The sequence below is a fragment of the Mangifera indica genome, chromosome 1, assembly GCF_011075055.1.
Source record: "Mangifera indica cultivar Alphonso chromosome 1, CATAS_Mindica_2.1, whole genome shotgun sequence".
Classification (NCBI taxonomy): domain Eukaryota; kingdom Viridiplantae; phylum Streptophyta; class Magnoliopsida; order Sapindales; family Anacardiaceae; genus Mangifera; species Mangifera indica.
In genome coordinates, this window is record NC_058137.1 from 22,756,984 (window position 1) to 22,780,158 (window position 23,175).

General features: G+C 32.5%; 4 protein-coding genes and 1 pseudogene across 4 annotated transcripts; 2 read left to right on the top strand and 3 right to left on the bottom strand.

Annotated features, from left to right (window-relative positions):
• The first annotated feature begins 681 nt into the window (after positions 1–681).
• On the top strand, positions 682–3,011 carry LOC123228464 (proteasome subunit alpha type-4-A). The gene is made up of 2 exons (XM_044653909.1): positions 682–832; positions 2,063–3,011. Exon 2 carries the CDS (start codon positions 2,075–2,077, stop codon positions 2,825–2,827), a length of 753 nt encoding a protein of 250 aa, XP_044509844.1. The 5' UTR covers positions 682–832; positions 2,063–2,074; the 3' UTR covers positions 2,828–3,011.
• Positions 3,012–3,393: 382 nt separating this feature from the next.
• LOC123228453 (LRR receptor-like serine/threonine-protein kinase RGI5) lies at positions 3,394–5,777 on the top strand. Its single transcript, XM_044653898.1, has 2 exons — positions 3,394–4,190; positions 4,298–5,777. The coding sequence occupies exon 2, from the start codon at positions 4,465–4,467 to the stop codon at positions 5,680–5,682; it is 1,218 nt and encodes a 405-aa protein (XP_044509833.1). The 5' UTR covers positions 3,394–4,190; positions 4,298–4,464; the 3' UTR covers positions 5,683–5,777.
• A 2,000-nt stretch (positions 5,778–7,777) lies between these two features.
• On the bottom strand, positions 7,778–9,495 carry LOC123215901 (anthocyanidin 3-O-glucosyltransferase 2-like). Its single transcript, XM_044636191.1, has one exon. The coding sequence runs from the start codon at positions 9,296–9,298 to the stop codon at positions 7,856–7,858; it is 1,443 nt and encodes a 480-aa protein (XP_044492126.1). The 5' UTR covers positions 9,299–9,495; the 3' UTR covers positions 7,778–7,855.
• Positions 9,496–11,259: 1,764 nt separating this feature from the next.
• LOC123194861 lies at positions 11,260–12,755 on the bottom strand (annotated as a pseudogene).
• Positions 12,756–20,294: 7,539 nt separating this feature from the next.
• LOC123212966 (anthocyanidin 3-O-glucosyltransferase 2-like) lies at positions 20,295–21,890 on the bottom strand. Its single transcript, XM_044632243.1, has one exon. It carries the CDS (start codon positions 21,869–21,871, stop codon positions 20,453–20,455), a length of 1,419 nt encoding a protein of 472 aa, XP_044488178.1. The 5' UTR covers positions 21,872–21,890; the 3' UTR covers positions 20,295–20,452.
• Between the last annotated feature and the right edge of the window lie 1,285 nt (positions 21,891–23,175).

Here is a 23,175-nt window from a genome sequence, read left to right on the forward strand (position 1 = left end):
AGTATAATAATTATGAAACTAATCATTAGATTCAAGATTTACATCACTTGATATGATCGATTAAGATCTAATTAGATCAAACAGTCACTACAAAAAGATTGAACAAATCCAATAACATATCGGGTCTATGAAAAATAACGGTCTAAACTACAGTAGCCCATATTTAAATAATATGGTCTCCTCTTGAGTTTTGAAGATCTCATGGCATATATATACATTTGAATTTATTTATAGTTAAGTCTCTTCTTTGTAAGCCCTAATCACAAACATCTATTTACTCATATGAATGTGGGATCAAAACACCAACTTTTTCCCACAATTTTTACGGTAAAAGGTAATTATCTTTGATTATGCAAGAGCAATTCAAAGTAGAAGTAAAGTTCTTTTGCATAAACTATTTGTGTCTTAATTTTTGAATGATGTATCAAACATAAAGTAAAAAAAACTATTAAAAACACAACTCATGTTTTTTAATTGTATCATAATATTAATTTATAAAAAAAAAAATTATCATAAAAAACATTAATAAAACTAATGGAGAATTAGAACTTTTAAAAAAAAATTCTAAGTAAAAGAGGTAACTTGACATCAGAAGTCACTTTGGGCCCTTAAAATTTCTAAATATTCAAAGTCTAGTTAGAAATGCAGACCAAAATCTAAAAAGGCTCGGCCCATTAACTTAAATTTTCTCTGGAGATTAAACAAAGTCTAAAAGATTTTCTTGAGAAAGAAGTCAGTCGATAAGCGCTTATAATAAAACTCACAGATTGATTAACTCGCGAAAAGCATCAGCAGTTAGCAGGAAGAGAGAGAATTAAAGTTGTTATTACAGGTGAAGTTACAGTATTTCGGATTTTCGTTGTATTTTTTTTTCGAAAGATTGAAATTTTATGTGGGTTTTGAGTGTCATTACGGTTTTTTTTTTTTCTCGTATAGCCTTTGGGTTGAATTTAGGGTCAATGATTGCTTTTAACTGAGAATTGAAGAGTTTTTATCTGGGTATGTCTTAGATTTTGTTATTTGATTCAAATTTTCGGGGTTAGTTTTGTGTAATGAACTGGTTAAGATGCACAGTAAGAGTGGGGATCAAAGCGCGGTGAAGGGAATTAATATGATCTGTGATTGAGATTAATGTTAGTTTTGATGATTATGAGATTTGAATTGATGTCTTTATGATATTAACTTGTCATACGTTTCAATTTTATATTGAGCTTGAAATAATAATGAGGAGTTACCCCAATGATCAAGCCTGTGATCTGTTCCCATAAGGTCTGGATTTTGATTTCACGAGTTGAAATTTTTGGCTAGATGCCATGAATTTCTGCTTCTTGAAAACTGTTTGGTTTAGCAGACATAAATTTTTAGGTCGAGTTACCCAGGTATAGGGTTTAGGAGATAAAAGAAAAAACTTGCAGTTATGTATTTTGATTTTATTACTGTACGTGGACAATGAAAAATCTGCAATATTCTCCTTTTTGGATGTCTGGTTCACCATGTATGTTTAGTTTTTCGAATAGTTTGAGTATATTTTCTCATTTCTTATCAGAAGAATGCAAACATGAGAAACAAAATCCATTAGATGGGGAGCAAAAATGGCCATTGATCTAGGTCTTGATTCTAAAAAATATACTTGCCTGATCAAGATCTTGATGCAATGCATGTTTTCTCTGAAAGTGCCCAGTGGGAAAACATGTTTGAGTGGTTTTAAATCAAAATGATTGTCTTGGTTGCTGGGGAAACAAGGCTGAAATTGAATTAGGGCCTTCTGTCACTGTCAATGATATATCCTTTTATCTAATTCCAATTTCATTCCTTGATAATTCTTTTGTTTCCAAAGTTGTACTTCCATCACATTTGGCGATTAAATTCTCCAGGATTTGTATGTATTTCTGCTTTCATTTGTGCTTCTTTTTATATCTTCTAATCATGAGTTATTTTAGTCATTAACTACTATATTGCAAATTTTCTTTCTGGTGGCAAATTCATGGCTGCACTTTTCTATTCTTATTGTTCTTTCATTTTGTGTAATCTGATTGTTTTGTTTCTTCTTTTATTCTTCCAGTCATAACGAAAAATGTCTCGGAGATATGATAGCCGTACTACAATTTTTTCCCCTGAAGGCCGTCTTTACCAAGTTGAGTATGCAATGGAGGCCATTGGAAATGCTGGTAGTGCAATCGGAATATTATCAAAAGATGGAGTTGTCTTAGTTGGTGAAAAGAAGGTTACTTCCAAGCTCCTCCAAACTTCAACTTCCACGGAGAAGATGTACAAGATTGATGACCATGTTGCTTGTGCTGTAGCTGGAATAATGTCTGATGCCAACATTCTAATAAACACTGCAAGGGTCCAAGCCCAACGCTATACATATGCATACCAAGAACCAATGCCTGTTGAGCAGCTAGTTCAGTCTCTTTGTGATACAAAGCAAGGTTACACACAGTTTGGTGGTCTCCGCCCCTTTGGTGTGTCATTCCTGTTTGCAGGATGGGACAAAAATTATGGCTTTCAGCTATACATGAGTGACCCTAGTGGAAACTATGGTGGTTGGAAAGCTGCAGCAGTTGGTGCAAACAACCAGGCAGCACAATCAATCCTTAAACAGGACTACAAGGATGATATCACAAGGGAAGAAGCAGTCCAACTTGCCCTGAAGGTGCTCAGCAAAACAATGGACAGCACCAGTCTTACTTCGGATAAGCTAGAACTGGCTGAGGTTTACCTTACGCCTTCAGGCAATGTGAAATACGAAGTCTGCTCGCCCGAGTCTCTGAGTAAGAAGTTGGTGAAGTTTGGAGTGACCCAACCTGCGGCAGAGTCTTCTTAAGTTAAGTTGTTCTTCTATGCTTCGTTATAGCTTAAGTTTCAGAGAAGTTTGGACTGTCTTTGTATTACTTGTATGCTTTATTGAAAATGAACTGCCAGAACTATGTGTTTGATGATTGGAGTGATTGATACTGTCTGATATTAGTAATTATGGATGCAGTTTATCTTCCTCTTTCTTTTCATAATTTTATTCGTTTTTTGAATTCTTGATTTCATTTTATCATGGAAGTGTACTTTTCTCCACATCAAAGGCATGTTTATGAAAGTCTCCTATTGATGAAGCTGCAATTTTGCTTATTTGGATATGTGTGTTGTAAGGTTGATACTCATGTTTGAGTTCTTTGCTCTCTATGCTCTAATTAACAAATATTAGGTATTTGTTATGTATGATGTTTATGATGAATAGTTGAAGGTGTTTACGAGTCACTTAACCGATATTTTAACATGTGGATGAAAGTCAGATTTAGCTACTAGTTATCAGTCTTTGATCTGTTATGGGATGCATTGCATTGATTTTTCATTGAAATCTTGTTTTTATTTCATAAACTGATGTGTCACAGTAATATACAATGGCTATAGTTTGAATGATAATTATTGAAAATACCATCAGGGTGTCGATAACATCTGAAACAGTATCATGTCATGGAGATTCAATCATAGAGAGCTATTTTAAAATTCAAATGTGAGGTGAAAATGTGGGACATGATGAACAAGCTAATATATCCATCCTATAAAAGACTAAACACAAGCAAATGAAATGAACTTGAGGTCACGCAGATGAAGAGTTCGAGTGAAAGTGACCATAGTGTTTTCAACTGTAACCTGACAAAATCTGTATTTTAATAGTGTAGACCCAGAAGCAGAAGTAGCATTTTAACTTATTATTATAATAAAGCCCCACATCTTCAATTCTTTCAAATGTGCCCACGATGTTCCCATGTGCACTCTCAATTTAAATATAAGAGATAATCATATGCTTTAAACTTATATGCTTCAAGGATTCTAGACCATTGACATTACTTCATGCTTCAAGATTTAGGTTTAAGTCACCTCATGGATACTTAAACTTCGGTTTCAAACTCAGGTTCATGTTTTTGAGATATATTATAGGTCCGACAGAAGCAGAAATATTGAAGTGGGCATTTGCAATACATTGTCATTGGGTGGTCCAGGGGTTGGAGAAGCAAGTGAGGCAGCCCACTGCCTGCCTTTAACACAAAGCAACTGTTTGGAAAAGTGATTTTCGATAGTTTCACTTTAACAGTTACTACCGTGTGCCACTTTTTGTGCTTCATATTTTGTGTCCAAAAGTGCTTGTGACCACACTCGCCATTGCTCTAAGTCTTCAACCAACTGAAACAACGGTACTGCTCTTTCTTTTCATCTCCTCCCTTATTATACATCACAAATATTAGCCTTGTAATAGTAACACGTCATCTCCCATACGTGACCTATGATTTTACCATTTTAGGGATCAAACTCAGACCTTGATTTAACTAAATTCTCATAAGTCGACTCATCTCAACATATCCTACCTGTCACTCCATCGTTGGTTCCCAATAATCTCTCTATTCTCTCTTTATGCTCTGAAAATCCATCACCGTCTCTCTCAACTTCCCCTCCCGAACTCACTCTACAATGTCTCCTCGACTCTCTCTTCTCTCTCTCCTCCTTCACATTGCTATTCTTCCTTCTCTACAACTCAACCCTGTTGATCTCGCAGCTCTTGCTGATATCAAGTCTACTCTCACTGACATTCCCGGCTCTGACTTCTTCTCCTCCTGGGACTTCACCGTACCTGATCCCTGCTTCTCCTTTACCGGAGTCACCTGTACTCTCTCCCGAGTCTCCACTCTTACACTGGGAACTGGCCTTTCCGACACACCTGGACTCGCCGGCTCCCTCTCCCCCTCCATTGCCAACTTAACCTCCTTAACCCAGCTCATTCTCTTCCCCGGACTTGTCACCGGCCCCATCCCTCCCCAACTCGGTCGACTCACCAACCTCCGAGTCATTTCCCTGACAAATAATCGCTTAACTGGCACGATACCCACTTCGTTTCGCTCTCTCAAGAGATTGCATACGCTCGACCTGAGCTTCAACCAGCTCATCGGGCAAATCCCGCCGAGTTTGACAACCCTTCCGGAGCTGAAGGTCCTCATTTTGGCGGACAATTCGTTGTCTGGTGAGTTGCCGGTCGTGTCGACTCAGTTGCTACATTTGGATACGAAGAAAAATAAGCTCACCGGACCGTTAAGATCCCTGCCGTTAACATTGCGCTACGTGGCGCTGGCTGAGAATTCCCTGACGGGCCCACTGAACGGCTTAGAATCACACTCAGAGTTAGTGTACCTCGACTTAAGCATGAACCAATTTAATGGGCCCATCCCGCCCCAACTGTTTAATCCTTCCCTCTCTTCAATGTTCTTACAACGGAACAATTTATCGGGTGGGCTCCCACCAAAGTTCGTGGGCCCCACATCATCAAAAACGTACGGCGGAGGATCGGTGGTTGATCTTAGTCACAATTATCTAACGGGGGAGTTATCAACGGTGTTAGCGGGGGTGGAGAGCTTGTTCTTAAACAACAATCTTCTGGTGGGGGTGGTGCCGGAGGAGTACATTGAGAGCTTGTTCAATGGGGCCACCAAAACTTTATACTTACAACATAATTATTTGTCAGAGTTTCCGTCAAAGCCTGGCTTGGTATTACCCGATACGGTGTCGCTTTGCTTAACGTACAACTGCATGGTGCCGTCGGTGAGGTCGACGTACTGCCCTGCAAGTGCGGGTGGACAAATCTCGAGACCGTCGTCGCAATGTTCCAGGTTTAAGAATCAGAACTTAATAGATTAAGAAAGAAACTTGGTTATACGTTAACGTTATACATAGGGATACACAGTTGAGTGTTGGTTACAAAATATTATTATCCAATAAATTATATCTATCCATGTGGATGTGTAGTTTAATAATTTTAAATTAATAATAAAATAATATTTAATTATATAATAATATATAAATATGTATATATTTAGGGAAGTAAAATTTATTATTATTGTTTTTGTTTATTAGTTTGGTGATAAAATAAATTTTTTTATTTGTGTACCGTAGCTGGTAATATAACAATTATTGAATATCAAGGCAATATTACTCTCTGTTAAGGGGTGTTTAAAATTATCTGATAATTGAATCAAATCGATTTTTAAATTAAAAATCAAATTAAAAAATAAATTATTTGAAAAATTAGTTCCGATATCAATTTAAGAATATAAAAAAAATTAATTTTTTGATTTGATTATTGATTTATCTAATTTTTAAAACTGAAAAGTGTATCAAATTAATACAATATAATAGATTTATTATACGATACGATACATATTACTTATATGTAACGATACACTTTTTAAAGAAAATACTGATATAAGAGAGATATATATAAGAAATTAAAATTTTTAAAGATGTTTATAATATTTTTTAAAATAATGATGTGTCAATTTAAATTTTTTATTTTTTATTATTATTTTAGTTTTTTATTATATATATAATACAATACTTAATATATTATATAAAAAAATAGTTTTTAATACATGATACCCTATGCAGCTCTACTAGTATGCATTGCACTAGTATAATGGGGGATTTTACCAAGCAAAAGAGATTCTCAAACTCAATCAATCTTTATATCTATAGCGCTAAAAAACAAACAGTTCTATCCTTCAATGTCTTTAAAGGTTTCCACTGAAAACATTAATTTTAAATTATGTTTTGAAAAAGGCTGAGAAAGAGAGAGTGCTGACAACAGTTGGGTGAGTAGCGACGGTGGCAGAAGTTAAGAACCTAACAACAATTATGAGAAAAAGGAATCAGAAACATCAGTGGAAAAACTGTAATGATATTAGGGAAGGATGATGAAGATGCCAAAGAGGAGGAAAAGGTTGTTGCTGTTGGGCATCCATAAGGTAAGGATCCAGTAAAAGAGGTTGCCATTGGTGGAAAAAATAGGAGGTGGATTCTTAGAACTACTGACAACCGCGATAGCAGTGGTGAAGGTTGAGTGGCCAAGGATTAAAGAATTAGCAGGAACTGAGGGCATTAATCACAAATATTAAATGTTGGTGAAGGGAGATAAAAATCGTCAGTGGAGATAACATAGTAAGAGTAAGGGCTTTATGTGTTCATGGTCCAAAGTGAGAGGATGGATCGGTCTCAGGCCATGGTTTTGACAAAGATAGAGGAACACCACCAACAACAACATACAAACTCATGGTCGAAAAGAGGGTATTGTGTGCATGCCAAAAATAAACAAGTCTCTCCCCTCTATGCTCTCTCTTGATAGATAAATCTAAATGAAACCTTCGTCTGAATGATTCGTTGTCATCCAAATGAAGGTTTCGTTTAGATGATGTCGTTAAGAGAGAAAACATCAAAGAGAGAGATATCATCAATAGGAAGAGAGAGTGGTTGTCTTTTGTCAAAAAATTATTGAATTAGTTTTCCAAACACTAGGGTGAAAAATAATGATTTTTTAAAATTTAATAATAAGAAAAATTATTAATTTTTTAAATTAAGAGGAAAAAATAATATAAACTTTTATATTTTTTAATATTATTAGTTAAATTTTAATAAAAAATTTTAAGAAAAATTGGATGATAATTAAATATTTGAGTTTTAAAAATTTTTCTGATTGGATTTTAAAAACACAGGGGGTAGGCCCTTCGGCCAATTGTAATAGGGCATATTGATGGATTGGATGGGCCGTCTAAATTTCGAGAATCACCTCTTCATCCATATTCATAACAAACAGGATAAGGTTGGAGGTAAGATAAGATGTCCTCTTCATCCGCCTACCGCACTACGTTTCTCTCCTTAGTTTAAAGCTGATTAGCCAATAAAATTGTTTAGAATTTGTTTGATTTAAGTAAAATAAAACAGAATCGTGAACAACTTTGGAAAATTAAACATTATATCATATAAGATAATTAAAATTACAGCATAGAAGTAAAGTAACTTGAATTATTACAAATAAGAATCAAAGATGATCACACTGTTCTTTGTTTGTTAATATATCATCAATCAAGCTTTGATATGCAGCAAACGAAGATCCACCTACCTTCACTGTAATTCTACTCTTTTCACTTTTCTCTTTCACCTTCTTCCTTACCTCGTTATCAATCTCCATCACAGTTCTTATGGCTGATGCTATCTCATCTCTTAATACAACTTCTCCATCAATGCTTCTATAATCCACTCTCAACTCCACAGCCAGTCCTAAATCTTTCACCATTTGGAATGCATTAAGCTGTTGCTCAGCATACATAGACCATGTCACAATTGGAACCCCAAACCACAAGCTCTCCAACACTGAATTCCACCCACAATGTGACACAAATCCCCCCACTGATTTATGAGCCAACGCTTCTTTTTGTGGTGCCCATCCACACACCAAACCAATGTCCTTTGTCCTCTCCAAGAACCCATTAGGCAACAGCTGCTGGAGTTCATCTTTGTAGTCACCAGGCCTTCCAAATTTTCCTTTTGGTGCTGGCTTCCGTAAAGACCACAAGAACCTCACTCCACTTGTCTCCAGTCCATGTGCTATTTCTTTCGCTTGTTCTTCACCAAAACTTCCCATGCTTCCAAAGCACAGAAGCAAAACTGATGAATCTGGTTGATTATCAAGCCATTTTATGATCTCATCATCTCTTTGTGTCTCGCCCTTGAGATCAATCAGCGGTCCAACTGTGTAAACAGGAGGCACATGATCAAAATAGTTCAACAAACGCTTCGTCGTGTTAGATTCCAGCTCCTCAAACGTGTTCACAATTATCCCTTCGGTCTCCTTGAATCTTCTTCCATGGTTCATAAGTGAAGTGTAGCCACCATACTTGTTCAACAAAACTTCTGGAAGACCATTGCTCGATACTGGATTAACATAACTAGGGAACACCAACTCACCATCAAACTTTTCAAATTCTCTACCAGTCTGAGCATGTCGAATTGGAAGGTACATCAAGAGACCAAGAAAAGCTGCACTACAAGTGAAGAACAAATAAGAAGGAACACCAAGTTCATTTCCCACATCGATCATTGATGTACAAAACATATCAACTACCAACCCAGCAAGTTGACCTGAGTTTGCGTTTGAAACTACATGTTTAACAATAGCTTCTTTAACGCAAGCTTTATGATTATCCACATACTCTGTTGCGAAATTTTCTAAGGATTTATGAACCGGCTGTGAAGGAGAGAAGTCTACAGGAGGAGGAAGATTGATGATCTTGATTGGAGTATTAGATTCTGCAAACGTTTTGGCATATGCAGCTGCAAGAGAGGTGACAGCAGTAGCATGCATGACAATAACAGTCACTGAGAAACGATCATCGCGATCTAACAATCGCTTTGCGAACTCGAATAGGGGAATGAGGTGGCCTGGGGCTGATACAGGGATGAACACAAGCTCGGCTTTCTTCATTGTTTGGCGATTGCTTTTCTTTTCAGACCCTTCTTACAGAAAATAAAGGAGTTTTATTTATAGTGTCATGTTAGGTATCCAGAAAGAAACAATCAATCATAGACAAAAAGTTGTGATAAATATATGGAGAAAATGGCGTATGCAATGTCCCCATACATGGAGAAAATGAGAATCCAAATGAATTGGAAACAGTCAATCACAGTCATTATGATATTAGGAGAAAATGTCAAATGCAATAAATTAGATTAGGTTAGGTAATGCGGCAATTACGATAATGTTGTATTGAATATTGTTATATTATATAGAATAATATTTTTCTGTGTATTTTAAACTTGAAGATTTGTCACCAATAATGGTGTATACACAATTTTTGTGTACAGAAAATTACACAAACTGATGTGATACTGATATGACGCTGATGTAACAAATATTTTTGACAAATAACATCTATCACATTAATACCATATCAATCTGTACAATTTTACTATACACAAAGACTACGTATAACATTACTCGATTTGTCACACATTATCTTCTTGGAGTGATGTTACTAACTATGCAATTTAACCGTTTCTAGATAAACTTCATCATCATCAATATATATTGTATTGTATATTCTTGTATTTTATTGAATAATGCTCTTTTAGGTATTTGAAAGTTGGTTGTCGCATATCAATTAGGAGCGATGATATCATTCACTCTTACCAATTATTTAAAGAAAACTCATTTTTTTTGGTTATAAATGTAATTAATAATAATGATAATTGCAAATAGAGAAAGAGAATTAAAGAGACAAAAACTGAAGTAAAAGAAAAGAGAATTAAAGAAACAAAAATGAAATCTGGAAACGTAATTTAGAGAGTAGTTATGCTTTTACGCCACTATTATAGCCAAAAAATTGACTAATTCCCTTTACCTTAAATGTGTTTACACAACGCATTAATTGATTTTGTTTCTAATTAAATAAATTTGTGTCTAATAAATTAACACATTTAATCACAAGCGTCCCTTCATTTATTGCTTTTACATTTGATGGAAAACTATCTTATCCGTAACATTTTTAAATTTAAAGAATAATTTAACTTCTAAAATACCTTTATTTATTTTTCAATATTATCTTTCATTTTCACGAAATGCAGATTTATTTGTCAATCTTTTTTTTTTTCTCCAGCAATGTAGACAATCCAGACTAATTTATATTTTTATCTCTTCATTCTTCTTTTCCTATCTTTTTCATTTACTCTGTTCTCATGTTTTCATGGATGGGTTGATTTTTGTTGTGGGGAAATTCTCTACTAGCAGAGAGTCCTGTCAAAAAGTGACAAAGTAACAGAAGCGGCAGTTTATGTCTTAATTAGTGGACAAAAATCCCTTAGCTGGAGAACATGTCCGCTTAGTTGACATATTCTTCGTATCATCTGCTCAGGATAAAAAAATAATAAATTCAATTCTTAATTAGTCTTGATCTTAAGCCTGTCATTAAGGTAACCATTTAGGAAATCAATTTGAATTTTTAACTTGTAATTGATAGTATTATAACCCTTTTCCTGAATCCTATATCTATGTAGAATAATGCATGACAAACATTGATAAGCTTATGCTTTGATATCACTTAGACTCAAGAAGACCAACATAGTGGGGTTGTGATGCGGACTGGTTGGCTTGCATCTCGTGATTCTATTTAATGTTATGATTTGATTAAATGATGTTTTACTTTTATAATTAATGGTAAATAAATATTTGAATTTTTAAAATTTAAATAAATCAAACCTTGGGTGGGATTAAGTCTTTTGGGTTTTTTTTTCTTAATTCTAAGAAAACAAGATTTATGACCGAACATTTATCGCATGAATTGCAACGCCAGAAAATTTCAAAAACAAAGTTAATAAACGAATAGACACCCTTAAGAAATTTGTTCTATCAAACTCAAGAATCTTTATTACATGTCCAACATGAAAAACTTAAAAGAGATCAAAGATGACAATATAACTCAAACTATGAAATTCATGGCTTATTTTGTTACTTAATTGATATATATATCTCATCAATCAAGCGTCCAAATGCAGCGAATGAAGATCCACCCTCCATCACAGCTAATCTGCTCTTTTCACTCTTCTCTTTCACCTTCTTCCTCACCTCATTGTCAATCTCCATCACACTTTTAATGGCTCTTGCTATTTCATCTGCCAACACAACTTCGCCACTCATGCATCTATAATCCAGTCTCAACTCCACGGCCAATCCCAAGTCTTTCACCATTTTGAATGCATTAAGCTGTTGCTCAGCATACATCGGCCATGTCACAATTCGAACACCAAACCACAAGCTCTCCAAGATTGAATTCCACCCACAATGTGACACAAATCCCCCCACTGATTCATGAGCCAACACCTCCTTTTGTGGTGCCCATCCACACACCATTCCAATCTCCTTTGTCCTCTCCAAGAACCCATTTGGCAACAGCTCATCAGATTTGTAATCACTAGGGCCTTCGAGTTCATTTTTTGGTGGCGGCTTCCTTATTGACCACAAGAACCTGTGCCCACTTTGCTCCAATCCAAGTGCAATTTCTTTCACTTGTTCCTCACCAAAACTCCCCATGCTTCCAAAGCACAAGAAAACTACCGATGAATCGGGTTGATTATCAAGCCATTTCAAGATCTCGTCTGAATCTGACTTAACACTCACACCCTTGAGATCAATCAGCGGCCCAACCGTGTAAACAGGTGGCAAATGATCAAAATCATTCAACAAACACTTATCCGCATGACATTCCAGCTCCTCAAATGTGTTGACAATAATCCCTTTGGTCTCCTTGAATCTTCTTCCATGGTTCATAGCTGTTGTGTAGCCACCATTCTTGTTTAACAAAACTTCAGGAAGACCACTGCTTGGTACTGGATTAACATAACCTGGGATCACCAACTCACCGTCAAACTCTTCAAATTCTCTACCAACTTCATCATGTCGAGTTGGAAGGTACAGTGAGAGAGAAAGATAAGCTGCATTACAAGTGAAGAACAAATAAGAAGGAACACCAAGCTCATTTCCCACGTCTATCATTGATGTACAAAACATATCAACCACCAACCCAGCAAGTGGAGCTGAGTTTGAGTTTGAAACTACATGTTTAACAATAGCTTCCTTAACACAAGCTTTATGATAATCTACGAACTCTGTGGCGAACTTTTCTAAGGATTTGTGAACCTCTTGCGAAGGACGAAAGTGTATAGGAGGAGATTGATGAATCTTATCGAAGTATTAGATTCTGCAAAAGATTTGGCATATGCAGCTGCGAGAGAAGTGAAAGAAGGAGAATGCATGATAAGAATACTCACTAAGAAACGATCATCTCGATCTAGCAACCGCTTTGCAAACTCAACTTGGGGAATCAGGTGGCCTGCGGCTGCTACTGGGATGAACACAAGCTCAGCTTTCTTCATTGTTGGTAGTTGTAGTTTATGAGAGAAGATTAAGCATGTATTCCTCCATGGTATGCAGTTAGGTTCTTATACTGAAAACTTCTATTAATTTACAAAGTCATTTTACACTTGCACATGCCACATTGAAAGCATGGGTCTTGGAGAAAATCTTGGGATTTGCTTTGCACACAGTTGTTAGGTGGTCAAAGTATTTTTTATTTATAAGTTTATTTTTTTCATAAATTAAATGTTATTTATTTTCTTATTTGTTATCTTTTAATTATTATTTTTATTTAATATGTTAAAATAAAGAAAATAGGATAATTTATTATCATTAAAACTATATGTATATTTTTAATACACAATTATGTATATAAATAATTTATTATTATATGATTTGATAATTTTAAATTAAAAATAAAATAATAACTTATCATAATAACACATTATTTATATACTAAATTATATATATAATATTGCTTATTTATTAACCGCGGCTGTCGTATTGTTCGAGCCAAAGATTACATCTTGGCACATAAAGCCGCTCTCCCAAGCTGTGCAACACCCCATCTCTCAGCCAAAACCTCCGGGTCTTCCCTCACGAGCCTTTGATTTAGCCCAGTTTGGTCAACAAATGATATTGTACAAATAAATAATTAAATATTTTTACATATATAAATTTTCTGACAGAAAACCTAGACTTTTTCGTTTTGTTGCTTGAGCAGCATTGCCGTTGCAGTTAGAGTGATTAATAGAGGGACATGCATGAGAAGAACAGCCAAGATTAGTTAGTATTTCTATGCTCATGGAAAATATTTTATCAGAGATAAAGCTTCTGGGCACGGAGAAGGTGGGTTAGCAGTTGAAAAATGATAATAATATTGAATACGATCTGGGAAATTATGAAACTGAATAAATTTCTTATAATAATTATTTTTTATTATCAATAACCAATATTCTTTAATTACGTAAGTCAACTACGCGGTTATGATGCAAGCAACTGGAAATCAACTTGAGTTTACTATACATATGTGTTTAGCTGGCACTTGGATCCATTATTTGTGGAAGCTTACGAAAACAATTTCATTAATATTCTGATATATTATCTATAATATATCTAAATTATATGTAAAAAATATACATACATATATTATTGTCAATAATGTTTTATGCATCAAGTTTTAAATATTTAATTAAATTTTATTTATATACCATCACATAATTAAATATTATTTTTTTAATTTAAAATCTCCTAATTATCTTATTATGTATCTGAATGTCAAATTAAATAATAACAACTAGATGTATCAGTCAACAGGAAAACAAGCAAACCAACAAAATACTTGACTCAATTTTAATCTGTTGACTAAAATCAATCAAGTTTATGATGGGGCAATAAATTTCATTAAATAACAATAATAATAAAGATACAGATGTTCATTTGATCGTCTTTAAGATCTAAATCTTAATTGTCTAACCTTATTTCATATGAGGTTTGTCACTGTTGTATATTTTAAAGGTTTGTTCAACAGTTTTGGGGTGTTGTGATTTGAAAAAATATGAGTCAAATTAGCTAACAATTTTGTAGATCACCCAACAGTTGGATAAAACAATATTTTTATCATTTAAGTTTGAAAATTTTATTTACCACCAGTCCATCCAAATTAGAAATTAATAAATTTTTCGTCACTTTATATGATATATAACAGAGTTAATATCAATTACATCCGTAATAATACAAATAAGTAACATTTTCATCATAATCATTTAATGTTTTATATTTTTTTTATCTTTTATTCTTATTATTATTTATTTATTGGTAATTGAAAAATACAAAGACGGAAAGTCAACAAATATAAAAATGATAACTTTTAGATCCGAAATGTGAGTTATAAGTTTGTGGTAACAACCTTCAAAAGATTGATTTGAATGTTTACTATAAAGTTGTTAACCTTCTTCTCAATGATGTGTCTGACCTAGATCTTGTCTTCATTATGGATAAGCATGAAGCGATTGCCAAAAGGTCAATGGAAAGTGAGACCCCCATGAGGATGAGACACACTATTGACAATGCCATGAAGTGTGCCTTCCAGTTTTTGTGACACGACAACAAGACTTGAGGTTGTACTTCATGGTTGGTGGGTGCTTATCTAGAGCTTTGGAAGAAAATAATTGAAGTAGTTAATACATATATAATATCTCTTACAAACCTAGAAATTTTTGTGTTGTTGCTTAGCAACATTGACGTTGCAGTTAGTGTGATAATACAAGAAAATAGTGGATAAATTGTGATCATTGCAAATGGTGGAATGAAGATATGAATTAAAAGAGTGTGTGTGTGTGTGTGTGTATTTTCTTGGCTTTATTTTACGATACTTTTTTTTATTGTGTTGAGTAAGTTGTTTGAAAGATAATAATTAAAGTGAATTATTTATAATATTTTGGTCATTATCAATCAATTAAATTCATATAAATAATTGTGTGAATCTCATTTAAAATGAACTATCAACTTATGATTGGTTAATAGGCAAGATATCTTGTTGTCGAATCTCTTGTGGACAAACTTTAATGAATCTTCTAATGTCTTCTTTGAATCGAATTGTCAAAAAAGGACGGAAGAATGCTTGAGAAGAGTACAGTCAAGGGTAGTTGATATTTCTATGCTCATGGAAAAATATTTTATCAGAGATAAAGTCTTTTGGGCATGGAGAAGGTGGGTTAGCTGTTGAAAAATGAAAATACTACTGAAGACTATCATAGATGTTTCCAGGTTGAAGATCAGTCACATGTGGATGATAATTAACCACGATCTGGGAAACTATGAAACTCATTAATTTTCTTATAATATTTTTTTTTATTATTAATAACCAATTTTCGATTCTGTAAGCCAACTAAGCGTTTACGATGTAAGCAAACTTGAAACCAATAGGAGTAGATAGTATACATTTGTGTTTTGTTGGGACTTGGATCCATTATTTGCCTAATTTTATAGTGAACAATATTATGTGTCTATATTTTTAATATATAATTTATATATATATAAATAATATGATATTATATGATTAAATATTATTTTATTTTTAATTTAAAATTATTTAATTACATAACGACATATAATATGTATAACTAAATTGTATATAAAAAGTATGTACATATAATTTTATTGTTTTATAAAATCCAAATGATACATAATATAAATGGCAATAAACATCAAATAATGTTGTGCATTAAATTGTAAATGTTTAATTACATATCTAAATTAATTTATTTTTAATTTAAAATTATCCGATTAGATTATATTATATAATATCATTTGGATATTAAATAGACAATCATAACACAATAGAGATTCAATTTTACCATGTTGTCAAAATCAATTAAGTTTACGAGAGCTATAATATAAATTTATTAAACAACAACAATAATAAAGATACAATCGTTCATTTTATCATCTTTAAGATCTAATCTTAATTGTTGAACCTTATAATATCTTCTTTCTATGGGGTTTTGTTTACTGTCGTAATTTTTAAAGTTTTGTTCAACACTTTTGGGATGTTGTGATTTGAAAAAAAAATTGAGTCAAATTAGTTAATAATTTTATAGATCACCCAAATCCAACGACACCCTTCAAACAACTTACAAAATAATTGATTTAATCTCTACACTCTTTGCCTTTTTCCTTGGGTGAAGTTTAGTTAGGTCTACTTTTTAGCATGTGTTCATCTTTTTACCGATTCTCTTTTACTCTTTCATAATATGATATGAAGGCATATACTATGGTTTGTATTAAACAATAGAACAACAAAACATGTGCATGAATTATGTACAAAATAAACACAATATAATTTAGTATTCTATTTACTAATGAACATATGATGAAATTACTGATTTGACGTCTTTTACCATCACTTCACATGATTCATCATCATCAAAGCTTCTGAGAATCGGCCTATGATATCAAATTACCTTATTATTTTTGGTATTTTAAATTTATTGGCTCATTACCATACTTAAAACTCCTTTTACAGAAAACCTGTTACGTTCAAGAATAAACTTGGAAATTGAAAATATTTCCCTAAAAGTATAAAAAAGATTAATTATAGATCTCACACGATGAAGAAACTGAAAGATAATTAAAATAAAATTATATATTTGACGGAAGGTTTTGGAGTAGGAATATATTTCATTTCACTGGTTGCTTCTTAACGTTCAAAAACTACAAGAACTACAAGACATCTCACTGGTTGCCTTGACTTTTCCCAAGGCATGACATACGGACTAGGCTGGTTGCTTATTTTGATGATAGGATGATTTTTGTCATTTCACTAAATATATAATAGAGTTAATGTCATTAACACTCATAATAATACAAATAAATTATATTTTTATTGTAATTATTTTATATTTTTTACTTTTTTATCCATCTTCTTTGATTTTTTATTCTTATCATTTCTCGGTTATTGCCAATTAAAAAACATAAAAAGAAAAAACCAACAAATATGAGAATAATAACTTTTAGATTCAAGCTATAAGTTATGAGTTGGTGATATTATTCTTCAAAAACTTGATTTGGATATTCACAGTAGGGTTGTTAATCTTTTTTCCGATGATGTTTCCTCCTACGTTATGGATAAATATAGAGCAAATATTGTACTTCTGCCGTCAACGGAGAGTAATACACTCACGAGGATGAGACACACTTTTGACGGTGTCATGAAGTGTGCCTTCTAGTTTTTGTAACAGAATGATATGACTTGGGGGTTGTACTTCATGGTTGGTGGGTGCTTATCTAGAGCTTTTGAAAGAAAATAATTGGAGTGGTCTATACATAGATCATTTTTCTCACAAACCTAGAAATTTTTGTGCCGTTGCTTGAGCAATATTGACATTGCAGAGTGTGATAATACAAGAAAATAATGGATAAATTGTGATAATTGCAAATGGTGGAATCAAGATATGAATTAAAAAGTGTGTGTGTGTATATATACACTTTTCTTGGCTTTATTTTATGATATAGAAAAGGAGTATGTTACAAGATCTGCATACATCAATTTTTTTATTGTGTTGAGAAAGTTGTTTAAAAGATAATAATTGAAGTGAATTATTTATAATATTTTGGTCATTATCAGTCACTTAAATTCATATAAATAATTGCATAAATCCCATTTAAAGTGAATTATGGACCTATGATCTGTTAAAAGATAAGGCACTCATGGAGAATGTTTTCTCGCAGATGAAATCTTTTGTGCATGGAGGGGGTGGGTTTAGCAGTTGAAAAAAATGATAATAGTATTGAATACTACCACGGATGTTTCCAGGTTGAAGATCAGTCACATGTGGCCGGGAATTAGCCACGTTGTTTAATAAATTTATTTAGTTTAAGAGGGGCTATAAATTTCTTTAAATAACACTAGTACTTATTTATAATATTTTGGTCATTATCAATCACTTAAATTCATATAAATAATTGCATAAATCTCACTTAAAGTGAATTATGGACTTATGATCTGTTAAAAGATAAGGTACTCATGGAAATTGTTTTCTCACAGATGAAATCTTTTGTGCATGGAGGAGGTGGGTTAGCGGTTATACAAAAAAAATGATAATAGCACTGAATACTACCAAGGATGTTTCCAGGTTGAAGATGAGTAAAATTTGGCTGAGAATTAGCCACGTTGTTTAATAAATTTATTTAGTTTATGAGGGGCCATAAATTTCTTTAAATAACAATAATAATAATAAAGATAAAATTGTTCATTTTTTCATCTTTAAGATCTAAATCTTAATTTTTTAAGCTTACAATACCTCCTTTATATGGCGTTTTGTTTTTTGGGTGCTGTGATTTGCAGATTATGAAGACTCAAATTAGTTAACAATTTTGGTAGATCACCCAAATCAAACCACACTCTTCAAACAACCTATAAAATAATGGATTTATCTATACACTTTGCCTTTTTATTGGGTGAAGTTTAGTTTGGTCAACTTCTTAGCATGTGTTCATCTTTTTGCCAATACTCTTTTATAATATGATATGAAAGGCATATAATATGATCTGTATTAAATAATAGAATAATAACACAATATGTGCATGAATTATGTACAAAATAAATACAACATAATTACACACGATGAAGAAATTAAAGTATTTTACCATAAGAGAATATGTTTTAAAAAAATCATTAAACATGTTAATATTCAATTAATGATTCTTGATCCTTTAAGAAAAGACATGTCACCAAAAGATTTTAAGGATTATGTAAAAACATATGAGAGTTGATCTCATGTTCTAATCTTTGTGTAATTTTAATGTACAAATATCTTTGTGTAATAAAACTTTAAATCAGCTTATTCAGTTGATTTTATTCTCATTCCATGTACACAATTTTTGAAGAATAACAATCATTTTGGACTAAAAAATAAACATAATATTTATTTATTAAGTTATGTTATTTATGAGGTAACATTATAGAAATAGAATACGTTGTAATGCATTAAAGATAATACTCATTAATAATATATTTGTCATCATGTTTTATATATTTTATTTTAGTACGTGAATTCAAGCATTGGGAACCAAATGAAAGAATCTTAATTTTGTTATCCATGTAAACCCTCCCAGCTATAGGTTCTTGGATTAGTGATTCTGAGAGTTTGAAGAGTATTCTTAGAATTTGGAAGAACTATACATTCAGAATGATTTTACAAACCCAATTTTCTGAACCAGTAGCGGCTTCCCCTCAACAAACAGATGAACAGAAGCTCAAATTTCATACTTGTTAGCCGTGGTAGTGGTGGTGGTGGTGGTGGTGGTGGTGATAAAAAAGATTAAATATTTTGTGATTTTCTTGCTCGGCTTTATTTTATGTGGGTGGAAGTTTACATTGCGGTTTCACTTACCCAAAAAAAAAAAGCATGCAACAGATAACGTGACCGAAAAAAAAAAGGTAATAGAAGAGAATTTGGAATGGAATTTGCTTGTAAGTTAATAATAAAGTAGTACAATATTATTTTGTCGGTTCAATGAATTGTCGTATGCTTTATGATATCAAAGGTGGATGTTGGCATTTGTCTGATTAGAATCTCTTTTACTGTTGAGGTGCACCCAAATTTTTTATTTCTTGACATGTGTAATTTTTGTCAGATTCAAAAGCCCAAAAAAGTTGACTCAATCAATCTAAGAAAATTCTTCTAGATGGTCGTGGCTTAGAGTTGGCCAACCGGATCGAAAGCGAAATGGCAATGCAGATTGGTGGGTCGTTTTAAGAATAGTAAGGGTAATGACACCTTTATTTGAAGTTAAATTGTTAAAAACAATGGTACATATATATATATATATATATATATATATATATATATATATATATATATATATATATATATATATATATATATATATATATATATATATATTTAGAGTATATAATATAATTATATAAATGATATATTATTATATGATTTAATATTATTTTTTTATTAATTTAAAATTAATTATACATTTTTTATCTACATATTCATTTTATGTGTTTAAAATATATACCCATAATTATAAAAATATTAAAGTAAAAACATATATATTTTCACAACTCAATTATGATTCTCTAATGACATTAAAATTTTTATTTAATGTTATATAACAAAAACTAAAGGATAAAGGTTAAAATATTTTAGCTTATTTTTGAATTAGGAAACATGACGCTCTTCAAGAATAAAGATGATTAAGATAATGTTTCTGTCATGGCATGTTTCGTAGTACGTCATCAATGAAGTTCCCAAATGCAGCAAATGAAGAGCCACCCTCCATTACTGTAAATCTGCTCTTTTCACTCTTCTCTTTCACCTTTTTCCTCACCTCATTATCTCTATCCATTACATATTTTATAGCTCTTGCTATCTCGTCTCCTGATACTACTTCTCCTCCACTGATTTTATAGTCCAATCTCAACTCCACAGCAAGTCCTATATCTTTCACCATTTGGAATGCATTAATCTGTTGCTCAGCATACATGGGCCATGTCACAATTGGGACACCAAACCACAGGCTCTCCAAGATTGAATTCCACCCACAATGAGAAACAAATCCTCCTATTGATTTATGGCCCAAGATCTCCTTTTGTGGTGCCCATCCACACACCATTCCAATCTCCTTTGTCCTCTCCAAGAACCCATTTGGCAACACTTCCTGGAGATCAGCTTTGTAATCAGTGGGCCCTTCAAGTTTATTTGTTGGTGGCTTTCTTATTGACCACAAGAACCTGTGACCACTTTGCTCCAATCCAAGTGCAATTTCTTTCAATTGTTCCTCACCAAAGCACCCCATGCTTCCGAAGCACAAGAAAACAACTGATGATTCAGGCTGATCATCAAGCCATTTCATAATCTCATTTTGCATCTCGCCCTTGAGTTCAATCAGCGGTCCAACTGTGTAAACCGGAGGCACATGATCAAAATCATTCAACAAACAATTAACCGCATGAGATTCCAGCTCCTCGAATGTGTTGACAATAATTCCTTTGGTTTCCTTGAATCTTCTTCCATGGTTCATCAGTGAAGTGTAGCCGCCATTCTTGTTTAACAAAAATTCAGGCAGACCACTGCTTGGCACTGGATTAACATAACAAGGGATCACAACCTCGCCGTCAAACTCTTCAAATTCTCTACCAGTCAGGGTATATTGAGTTGGAAGGTGCATCAAGAGACCAAGAAATGCTGCACAAGAAGGGAAGAACAAATAAGAAGGAACACCGAGTTCATTTCCCACATCGATCATTGACGTACAAAACATATCAACAACCAACCCAGCAAGTGGAGCTGAGTTTGAATTTGAAACTAGATGCTTAACAATAGCTTCTTTAACACAAGCTTTATGATAATCCACATACTCTGTTGCAAACTTCTCCAAGGATTTGTGAACCTCTTGTGAAGGACGAAAGTGTATAGGAGGAGGTAGATTGATGAACCTTATTGGAGTATTAGTTTCTGCAAAAGATTCGGCATAAGCAGCCGCAAGAGAGGTCATAGCAGGAGAATACATGACAAGAACAGTTATTGAGAAGCGATCATCTCGCTCTAACAATCTCTTCGCAAACTCAATTAGGGGAATCAGGTGGCCTGCGGCTGCCACCGGGATGAACACTAGCTCAATTTTCTTCATTTTTAGTCACGGGTGGTTTATGATAAAAGAAGCTTCATTGAAGTACCTATATATAGTCTTTTTATAACCTTGTCCCACTCAAGGTTTAGCCTAAAACCTTTTTCTACCCCTAGTTAACATAAACAACTATTTCACCCAAGCATCAAGTATAAATAACAACTCCCCACACATAAATTCTGTTAAAAAATAACAGTATCATGGAGTTATTATTTTATTTTTATTGTTTTATTTTTCAAAATTATAATATAATTTTAAATTAATAAAAGAATTAAAAAAATATATTAAATATATAGATGATATAAAAAGTTACTTTTTTTTCATTCACTCTTATCTTTTCTTCATTTTTTTAGTAAAAATGAATGTTTTTATCGTATAACTATGTATATTAAAAAGTAAATTATAATTTTTAAAAATATTATGAATCTTTATGAAATTTTTTAGAGGTTGTTATAAATTTTAAAAAAGTTTAGAAGTTTTTGAAAATTTTTGACAAATCATTTTACCCACTAAAAATTTTAAAAATGATAGTTATATTTTCAAATAATAGAATAAAATATAATAATATTTTTAAAGAATTAAATTATTATATTTAAAAATCTGAGTCTTATATAAATTTATTGTTTTCTATTTTAAAAATTAATAGATATTAAAATTATTATTTTACTTCACACTGTTAATTTTTTTAAAAATTAAGTTTAGATAAAAATGTTATTTATGTAAACTAATAATAAAAAAGTGTTTATAGACCAAACCTTGGGTAGGACTATGTGATTTACTCTTCTCTGACACCTTGTAGAAATAGTCTTTGACTAGTGGAGTGTATGCAGCAGCCTGATACGTATGGAAAATGATTAATAATAGATAACGTCTTTTGAACACAAAATCTAGAAGACGTTGAGCGGTAAAAATATTAAATATATAATTATATTATATTATAATAGAATTATGTTTATTTATTTTAAATATATAAATACTTATATTTATATATATTATTATATAATTAAATAATTTTAAATTAAAAACATAATAATAATATATATAAATATAAATATATTATATTTATATATTTAAAATAAATATTATAAATATTATTCGTGGGCGTAAGCGCCTCGAGCACTATGTTGTATCCAATAATTAAGCCAAGAACATGAGCACTTGTTCTGGAAACTAATGACGTCATTGCATATGTATTTCTTCGGGAAGCCCATTTAGTGCTTGGAAAAAGGCTCATCCCAAGAGAAGATTCTTATTTTCGACGGTGAGTGATATTTATCGGGAACAGAAACTTGGGAAAAAATAAAAGA